General features: G+C 31.2%; 1 protein-coding gene across 1 annotated transcript; it reads right to left on the reverse strand.

Moving 5' to 3' along the window:
- Positions 1-1,128: 1,128 nt before the first annotated feature.
- Positions 1,129-2,855, reverse strand: LOC100817320 (F-box protein CPR1). Its single transcript, XM_003553847.5, has one exon. The coding sequence runs from the start codon at positions 2,677-2,679 to the stop codon at positions 1,462-1,464; it is 1,218 nt and encodes a 405-aa protein (XP_003553895.1). The 5' UTR covers positions 2,680-2,855; the 3' UTR covers positions 1,129-1,461.
- Positions 2,856-11,103: the final 8,248 nt, after the last annotated feature.

The following is an 11,103-nucleotide window of genomic DNA, read 5'->3' on the forward strand; positions in this document are numbered from 1 at the left end:
AATGTTTGTAAAATAGATCTCAACATACATAGTATTAAATGAAGTCTTGAATGTCATCTCTTAAATGTTATTATCTCAAATTTACTTTTAGTCAATTACGTATTTGAAAAAAAATTATATTTTAACACAATACTTATCGTTAGTCTCATTTTATTAAGTGATGATGTGACAAACAAAATGTCACGCCATTAAGCCTCATCACTTAACATGTAGTCCAATCAAAGTCATGTCATTTTTTATTATTTATTTGTTTAAAAAAATAAAATTATTTGGAGGTAAGGGTGGTGGTGCTAAAGCCTTCACAACACGTGAGAACAAGGTCATGGAAGGAGGGGTAGAAGAGGGAGAGGAGGGTGAGGTAGTGGTCGGCGAGGGACATGCTCTTGAGGTAGAGTTTGTTGAGGGAGGAAGGGATATTGGGAGAGTGTGGTGGCTCAAGGGGTGAAGTGAGCCCCCTAATTCAAGGGCATGAGGTCAAAGTTGGTGAAGCGGGGCTTACCCTTGATGGTCAAGGATCGAATACGGGGAAGCGGGTGGTGGCACGCCAAGGGAACACAACGTAGCAATTGCCAATGAAGAGGTCCGATAAAGGGGAGAGGGATTGATGGTCGTCATCGATTTGGTTTCTTAGAGAGTGAGTAAGGAAGGATGAGCTAGAGTCGCCTCTGCTTTGTTGTCCTAGACAAGTTTTTTTTTAATTTTATTATTTAATGAAATATAATAATTTTATTTTTTTAAAAATAAATAATAAATAATGACAAGGCTTCAATTTGACTATACGTTAAGTGATTAGGTTTGATGACGTGATATTTTGTCTTTCGTATCATCACTTAACATAATGAAACTAACGATAAATATTACGTTGAAACATGAATTTTTGTAATTGACCAAAAATAAATTTGAGATAATAATATGAAAATGACCTATTTTCTAAATATAAAAAACATATTTAATCCAAAAATATAAGTTCTATCACCGTAGCTCTCCGGCACATAATTTGAACAAAGAAAGATAACATTTATCTAATTAATTTGAAATAATAATATGAAAATGACCTATTTTTTAAATATAAAAAACATATTTAATCCAAAAATATAAGTTCTATCACAGTAGATCTCCAGCACATAATTTGAAAAAGAAAGATGACATTTATCTAATTATGTAATCAGCCCATTACAGCAATGTGTGACAACTAACTAACAAGGCTGATCTACTAGCAACACAGCAAACCAAAAACATAGTCTCAGACTAAGACCAACATAGTTTAGGTTAATACATGTTTTTAGTCGTGTACTTTAACTAAAAATTAGTATTAATCCTTATATTTTTATTTTGATCAATTTAATTTCTGAACTTAAAAAAAAAAAGTAATTTTCATCCCTCATCATAAACCATTTTCACCTTAAAAAGGACAAAAATCATTATTTTTTTTAAAGTTCAAAAATATAAAATTGATCAAAATTAAAATGAAACAAGATATTCAGTATCATGTAGCAGAGGGTCTGGAACCAAACTACACGAAAAACACTTGTGACTAAACTCATTTCCCCTATGAAGCGAAACAAGACTTTCTGTGTACTTAGCAGCCCTTATAGAATCATGCTTTCCATAAACCTGAAGATCCCTTGTGTTCTCCGAATCATAAAGAACCAATCTTTCGTTGCTGTCCTTCCAGAAAAATCGATTAGTCCCATAAAACCCCACAAGCTTGTAAATCACTTGCACGGGTCCAACGCTGTATTGCTTCACCCAAGACCCTTCGTCCCAATAATCCTTCATCACCCACACGTCAAAGCGCTTCTCTGTTCCCCTCACAGGGTAAACAAGGAACCCAATTGAAGCAGATTCTTCAAAGGGTACCAAAGTTCCAAACTTTTCATCTGAAGAATCGCGAATTTTTGGCACCCTTATCTTCCTAAACGATTCTTTGACCATATCAAATGCTAGAACAACATCTTGTGTTGCATCAGACTCTTCAACAAAGCCCCACCAGTGGCAACAATTGTTTGCGTAAGTGAAAACCCGAGAAGAACCCCAGATTTCAATTGGAAGAGGGAGAAGAGAGGGATCAAGTTTTCTCCAAGAGTTTGAATTGAGGCTATACAACTCAGCACTCCAATACCCAAGTTGTCTTTCATCTGTTTCCTTAAACCAAAGGTCTTTGAGCACTACAACTTTGTAGTCATTGGTTTTGGGGTCAAAGCCAAAGCCAGCATAATCAGTGAATGTGTAAGTCCCATGTGGGCTAGTAAAATGGGATTCAGGCAAAACCTTGAACTCCCTCAATGAAGGGTTCATCAAGACATTGGGATTGCCTTCAAGAAAGTATATGCCATTGCAAGGACCCAAGATTTCGGTCCAGTATTTGTGGTCAGAGTTGTATTCATAGGGAGGGTTTAAAACATCAGAAGAAACGTGCTTTTTGGGGTCATTGGTGTTCCAAGAAAGAACAGAAATGTAAGTTTTGAGGCCAGAGAAAAAGGGTCTCCGGATCACCAAGAGATGCTCCTCTTGGCTCTGGAGACTGTTGTAGACAACATAGTAATTGGAAACAAAATGAGGATCGGTTATGAGATCGAACCAGGAGTTGCACACACACTTGCATAGCAGCAACACCTTCGCTGGCAACCTGGAGAGCACGTTGGACACCAATTCTCGTGGCAAATGCTCCATGCTCATCACTCACCTTCTTTGAACACTTGGAAACTGGAACGGGTACTCTGAACGAAGAGTTTTGCTACTCCTCTGTTCGGATTCAGAAAATGTTAAATATACAAAGAAAAGGACTATAAGAAAGATGCTCATTAGTTTTTCTTGTCTTCATCAATAAACAAGTTGCGGGTCAAATTTGGCTGTCAATAAAAAAATATATCGATTGGATCATTGGAATAGAAATAGTCATGGAAATTAACTAAACGGATTTCAAGAGATATTTTTATGGATTTCATTGGAAATCATTGGAAATTATCTCGATTGTGTATTGTCTTGCAATCAAAGTCAAGAGTTTTAATTATTATTACTATTACTGTTAGTTTTGTATTTTGAAATTAAATATAATAAAATATGTTTTTTAAATAAGAGTATAAAAGGAAAAATCTTTTTTGGATTTGAATTTTTTTAATGAAAAGATTCATTTTTTTAAGTGAAAGATTTGATATTTGAAAAGACACACATTTCCTATTTTTTATTTATTTATATTTTTTCCCATGGAAAAAAACTTGAAATTTGAAAAGATTTTCTTAGAATTTATTAAAAGGGGAATATTTTGAATTTGTAAAGATACATTTAAAATTTTTATGAAAAAGGGAAAATTTTATAATTTAAAATATTTTTTACATTTATTATATATATATATATATATATATATATATATATATAAAGTAAAAAATGACTAATAGCTGGATGGATCACATGATGAGGGTTGGGCTTTTCACAATTTTCGTATAAAACTAGATAACGATCTAATGGCCGAAGATAACATGCAGATATTTTGCAGTCTTCAATTTTGGTTTTGATTTATTTTTTATTTGAATTTGGCTTTTGATTTTTATTAGCATTTAAAATTGACTAATTTCAGCTATGGTAGTATATTATCATAATTTTTTGAATAAGGTAGTCAATAGATTGTTCAAGCTACTAGTTTAATTAGAAAATTTGATTTGTATGTAATGAAACAAAATTGTTTTCAATATAACATATATATATATATATATATATATATATATATATATATATATATAAATATTAGATTATTATCAATTATCAATTAGTTCCAATAGAATTGATAAATAGTTTGATTTCTTAAGTATGCACACAAATATTTGATTCTGGTCGTAATAAAGAAAAAACTTTGTTAAAGATACAAAACTAACTTATTTTGATAATATGTACATTTGGAGAGTTAGTTTCTTGTTTTTTGTTTCGGTTATGAGGGTACGAAAGACTTCTTTTTTATGGAAAAAAATTGTTATTAGTTCATCATTATTATCACATTAATTTCTATTTATAAGATCTAATCTTAAAATGATATTTATTCTAACTTAATCCATTATGTATCTTGTATTAATTATTTTTAAACAAAAATATTCTTAATTATATAAGAGACGTTAAATTGAGCTACATTTAAAAGAGAGAGAAAATATTAATAACAATGATAGTTTAAAAGAAATATATAAATTAAAATAAATTAATTTTTATTAATTATATTAATATTTTTCTTAATTTTAATATATTAGATAATTTGATGGTATAAATAGGAACTAGATAAACGTATTATCATATGGCTTATATATTTAGAGGTTTTTTTAAAAAAATATATATGCTTACAGGTTTTATTACTTATAAATATATTTGACTTTGGTTTTAATTTTTTCATCATGGTTTTTATTTTAATCATTTTTAATTTAGTTTGTGGTTTCTTATATAGTATATTAAATGGAACAACTATAATTTTGTCCTTATCATGATTTCATTAAAGTGATGTTCTAAAACAAATCAAGAATAAAAGTTATGATGTAGAATAAAAACATCACTATTACCAAGTCTTATATTTTTTTAAATGACATTAAATTATTTGTGATCTTATTCACCGAGTCTCATTCGCCGTCCCTATTATCGTTTCTCGAGCCCTTTCTTTCATCCCGTCAATAATAAGTTCCTAACACGCATCACACCATAGCTACAAATCTGCATTATTGCCAATGCCAAGTCTTCCATCTTCACATCACTCTATACCCTAATTCCCTTCTTAGTCCTCCTTTTCTATATTCCCTCATATAGGAATGAGTTCATATAAATAGATTTTTTTATGTATTCATATACATAGATATTCACGACTAAAACTTATAATTATTACAGATAAAAAATACTATAATTTGGATACTTATAGATAAAATAAATATTAAATTTTTAGATTTAATTATATTTTTTGTTTTTTTACCCAAGGAGTTTGTTTTTTCTCCTCTAAATTTAAAATTGACATTTTTACACTCTATATATTTTTTTTTAAAAAAAAGTATGTTTTAGTCTCTTTGATCGAACATCATTGGGCCAAATCCCGTCTATAACGTTTGAACAGATAGACTAATTTTTTTTCTCTAAATTATAAAGATTAAAAAAATAAATTTTAAAATTGAAAGACAAAATAAATGTATATCAAATTTAAGGAATTAATTTTTTTATTCACTTACTAGTTAGTTACCGTGTATTCGCTAGAGTTGTATTTATTATTATGCATTTTTAAAATAATTTATTATTTGCTTAAAAATAAATAATAAAATATATGAGACAAAATCAAATATTTTACCATAATCAAATATAGGAGAAATATACTTATATTAAATTTTTAAAAAATTAACATGAAATTAGTTTTTAAAAATAATATATATAAGCAATTACTTTTTTTTATTGAATGTCACTAGGCATGTTATTACAAACTAGTTTTTTTTTTTATCAAGGAAATTTAGCTTAATTAATTAAACAAGATGGATAAGTTGTTGTAATCTTCATGGTACTTGTTTTTTATTTATGTTGATAAAAAGTAATTATCATTTTTTATCTCACAATAGATCATTTTATAAATTTATTATAATATATATATATATATATATATATATATATATATATATATATAACTATTATTCTATTTTAATCTCACATCTAATCAACTACTCATACATTTGTACCGGTTGTATTGATCTCTACGATAATTTAAAACAATTCTTATATATAATAATTTGTTTATTTTAAAATAAAATAGAATAATAAAAGAAGTCTTATTTGATAAGTCTTTTTTTAATCTATTTATTTTAAAATAAAATATAGACTAATGAAATGACTTGTGTTATCTTTTCTTTTATTTTTAAAACATGAAAAAATATATGAAAAGATTAAATAAAATTGAAAAGAGAAAGTATATTTACATCTTTTAAAATAGTTTTATTATATAATGTTTTAGTAGTTAAAAATTAATTTTTTTCATGAGAAATTTTTTGGACTTGATTTGCTTTTTACTCGTAAAATTGTAACACATAATTGAGTCACCTTATGCTAGGATAGGATAAGAAAGGAAATTTTTTTAGAGCAAAATAAGAATAGGATAGCATAAGAACTAAATAAGCTTTAATAATATCTAATGTTTGGTGTGCATAAGATAATAAACCATATAATTATTAGATATAATATATAAAATGAGCACAAATGATAAAATTATCATTTCATTAAAATTATATATAATTTTTCATTTTTATTCATGTTTGAAGCACATCCTTTTCTCATGCATAAAGTCTTCTCTTCAACGCTTGCGTGTTCGAGAACTACAGCAAGTACTCACTTTTTTGTGTCAGAGCATGTCCTACGTAGCAGAGCTCTTCTTTTGATGGCACGAATGAGGAATTCTATATCTTGAATTCATTTATTCTTCATAGGATTTGATAGATTATAGAAAAATGTTTCAAGAAAATCTAAGACATAGAGTATTAAATGAGGTCTTAAATGTCATCACTCATACTATATTAGATCATGACTCCATCTACCTATAGTCTGAAACATCAGACGTGGAGTTTTTAAAACATCAGATATGAAATATCAAACACATAACACAACTTTCAACCTTTGTATTTGTTTACATCTAAACAAAATAATTAAGGGTCATGATTCTTCTTTAAGATGTAAATTTCCTTTTGACTCTACAATCTTCCTTTTTTGATGATGTCAAGCAAACACAAATGTAAAAGATGAGAGCAGACTTAAAAGATATATCATTAAAAAAATAGGCAGCTTTATCAGATTGAAGGGTGTATAAGATAAATAAACCATAAAGCATCATAAGACTTTGAGGCAAAGTTTGAACAAGTATCAGAAAACATCTTTTTTTTGTTTCATTCATATAAATATTTTCACATCAAGAAGAAATGTTTTGAGTAAAGAATAAAAAAATGAGACAAAATTTACCATAGGAGCTCCCCTGAATTGATGTTTTCTTCAGAAATTCTCTCTCCCCCTCAGATGATGTCGAGCTTCGGCTTTTACATTTTCTCTCCCCTTTTCCTGGCAGCTTCTTCATCAAGCTTCATAAGGAACTCATCACCAAAGTCCTCAGAGTCAAAGGAAAGAGTAACAGGACTTCCTGGGGCCATTGGAGAATGAGGACGTTTCCACCCAATGGCTTTCTTGTAGAAGAAGTCACTGATCAAAGACCATCTACGAGCCTCCTTCTTAGCATGGGTGCGGTCCTTCAAGGCTTGAGCAAGTGCCTCTCTGGTTTTGACAAGTTCCTTTTCAAGATCTGAACATAGGCTTGAGATGGTGGATGATCATACACTTGAACAACCAGGGAGCCAAAAGTAGTGTTAGTATCAGATTCAACTTCTTCAGTGATGGGATCCACATAATGTGTGAAGAAGAATTGAGAGAAAGGAAATAACACCATAAAAGAGAAGGTGTGATCAGATGTAGCATAGAAATACATTTGCCACGTGCAAATCATGTTGAAGGGAGTTTCTTGAGTGAATCAGGAGTGGTTCAAAGTTTGATAAAAATGCCCAACTTCATGATGATAAGCATCAATATGTGGTTTCTCCTTAGGCTCCAATCCAAAGAAGCATGTATGCAGTCTGTAGAACCTCCTTATGGCATATCCATCTAGGGTTGTGAACGCAAACTTTTGTTTAAGCGCTTTAAGCTTATGTTTGAACAAATGACCAGGTTAAGCTATAACAAAATGAACAGAATTAGCATCTTCTTCATCTTTAATTAGTACTTCTTTGCCCTTATAGCACTTGATCTTCTAATACAAGATAAGCTTATCAACAACAATCTAAAAGTGAGTTTTTGGAGTGGCCAGGCAAGAGAATTATGATCCTAGCATGAAAGGCATGTGAGTGTTGAACCTTTTTATTATGCGAAAAGAAGCGTATCTTGATCCGATCTCCTCTCTATAAGCAAATAGCTTCATTAATAGTTTCTAGTTTGGAAAAATTTAAACTTCGCTTTTAGGGTTTCTTTCAACCAGAAATTTTCTTCAGGTTCCTTTTTAATTTACTTTTTTGGATTGATAAAAAGGTGGCCCATATTTTTTTTCCAATATGATATTAAATTAGAATGTTGGTAGTTAGGAATTGATCCTTCTAGCAAATACAAAACTACCTTTTGTATTCCAAATGCTCAATATCAATGGAAAAGCATGCCTTTTGGCTTGAAGGGGGCACCTTCTCTATTTCAAAAGGCTATGGCCAGAATTTTTGAGCCTATCTAGGATAGTATTCTCATCTACATTGATGATATACTATTATTCTCAAAAGATACAGAGTGAGACAAAGAACTCTTGAATAAGTTTTTGCGATAGCCTAAAAGCATGGGATTATGCTAGCAGAAAAGAAAATTCATCTAGCTCAAGCTGAAGATGATTTTCTGGGAATGCATTTCTCACATGGAGCCTACCAACCACACCCTCATATTGCAAAGGAGCTTCTCACTTTTCCTAATGATGGTTTAACTACCAAACAAATTCAATAATTTCTTGGAATCCTAAATTTATATTTGAGATTTGATCCCAAATGCAGGTAAGCATACAAGCCAATTTTCCAAACTACTAAAAAATTCCTCCTGCTTGGGGACCAGAGCAAACTATATGAAGATTGCAGGTATAGGCAAAAGGATTTTACAAATAGATGCCAATGATCATTTATGGGGAAGCATCTTGATAGAAGAAGTCAGAAACAAAATATGCTATTGTGGGTATGCAAGTAGGCAATTCAAGGATTCTGAGAAGCATTATCATACCACTTTCATAGATGCATTAGCTGTAAAAAATGGAGTCAAGAAATTTGATTTCCACTTAAGAGGGAATTATTTTGAATTACAAATGGATAATTTGTCCTTCCCAAAGATTCTTGAATTCAATAACAAAATGTCACCTAATCCTCAGATCTTTAGATTAAAAGATTGGTTTTCTCACTATGATTTCAATGTCAAGCATATAAAAGGAAACCATAATGTTATGCCAAATTTTCTTTCAAGGCCTCCAAAACCTCTCCAAATGATAACCAAGCTAAGCAGTTTTCCACTCATCTTTATGGTGAAATCTTTACCTAATAAAGCCAAAACAGTTAGAAATTTTCCTCCTAGGTTAAGCATATGCAAAGTCCAAATATTTTTATTACTTACTCTGAACATTATTTGAAAAGTTTGTGTCTAACAACTCATTCAATCCCCAAGAATCATTTCTAGGTTTATTTGAATTATTCCGTTTGACAGGGTTTGATGCAATCCTACCCCGCAAGGGCATTGGATAGAAAACTCCAAGTAGATTGGGCCAGAGATGCAAGAGAAGGCCCTAGGGTTCTTATGAGCCTTAGGGTAGATTTTGGGCCCATGGGCTAAGTACGAGCCCACTTATCTTTGTAAATATTAGATTAAGGTTTCATTATTTTTGGGCCTTGTATTTAGGGCTCCATAATGTAGGTAGGGTACCTTGGAAATATAGGATTTTTCAGCCCTTGTATTTTTGGGCACCTAGACTAGTTTTTGTATTAGGGGTAGTTTTGTAATTTCACATGCACTAAGTGGATATTTGATGTGTGTTGTTGGAAATAAATTTAATTGAATTGGTAGAAGCCCAATCCAATTAAATTTTAGAGGGGGAGGTGAGCATTTGCTTACTACACCCCATTGCCACATCATATAGTCACACTTTGTGCATGTCCTTCATGCTTTTCATGCCTCATGACACCTAAGCACACTTAGTGGAGAATCTTGGAATTGATCTTGGATTAGTGGGCTGAACCATAACTAAAATTCACTAATCATAATTAGTGAAATTTTGGCTCCAAAGTTTGGCTCCACAAATTCAATTTCAAATTCAAGTGAAATTTGAATTTCCCTCCAATTTTGTGTGACACTTAGGCTATAAATAGAGGTCATGTGTGTGCATTTTTTAAACTTTGATCATTTGAATATTAACTTCAGATTTCAGAGCTCCTTTTGAGCACAAAATTTCGTGCTCTTCTCTCCCTCTCCCTTCATTCATCTCCTTCTTCCTCCAAGCTCTTATCCATGGCCTCCTATGGTGGTGAGCTTCTTCTAGACTCATCTTCTCCTTGAAGTGGCGTCTCCTCTCTCTCTTCCTTCTCCATTCCGCTGCCATTTATCTTCCAAGAAGCAAAGGAATCCATTGATGAAGAAGATCCTAGGCCTACAAGCTCCAATGGAGCTTGCATCATGTGGTATCAAGAGCATCTTCATCTAGGTGATGTTCTTTTGCTTCCTCTATCTTTTTGTTCGGTGAATTCTCTTTAATTCCAAGACACCTATGACATCCTCACAGATCTAGACAAACAAGATTTTTACTTGTGGACTTTGCTTGAATGGCTTTCTCCGCTATCTTGGTGGAGAAGTGAATTAAAAAAGGTCATTGATTTTTCCAGCTTGGAGAATAAATTTCTCCTTACAACAGTGAGCTTGGGAATCAACTCCTTTGCAATGGGTCCTCCAATGTCATCAAATTCATTAAACCTAGCAACATACATAATATATAAATACAAAAAGTAATAAATGCTGCTTCAATAGTATTATTAGAAAACTAAAACTTACTTTTAACAACTCAACATTTGATAGGCTAAAATCTTGTCAACGGTACTTGACATGTAGCTTATGCTCATTAATACATATCAAGTCGGGGATCCACCACCAAGCAAGTTACAAAATAAAGTGATAGGACTTGGAACTTCTATAAAGGTTTGGTTGGCTACAGAAATGCATTCTAATCAATAAGTTTCCAAGACATCATATCAAAGCAATAAAATTTAGTAGAGCTGCAATCTCAACACAAATTGCATATGGTACATTTTTGGGTCCACATTTATTTATCTAACAAATACCATTGGAAAATCAGCCAACCAAGTTCTTACTCTATCAAATGATTTCTTAACACAACTAGATTTCTATTATGACCTTATATTCAATATCCACCCTGGACCACCCATACCCTAATATTGACAAAATGTAACATTAAAGGCTGCAAAATTCATTAAAGAAAAAATAGGACTTTCGGAAGGACTAGTAAAAAAAAATTCAATATTAATATCAACTAAAACAAAGCAAAAA

This window comes from Glycine max, chromosome 19, assembly GCF_000004515.6.
Source record: "Glycine max cultivar Williams 82 chromosome 19, Glycine_max_v4.0, whole genome shotgun sequence".
Taxonomy (NCBI): Eukaryota; Viridiplantae; Streptophyta; class Magnoliopsida; order Fabales; family Fabaceae; genus Glycine; species Glycine max.

Bases quoted from the DNA above. Each gene is read 5' to 3' on its own strand.
- LOC100817320 (XM_003553847.5), bottom strand. From the start codon at position 2,679: ATGAGCATGGAGCATTTGCCACGAGAATTGGTGTCCAACGTGCTCTCC.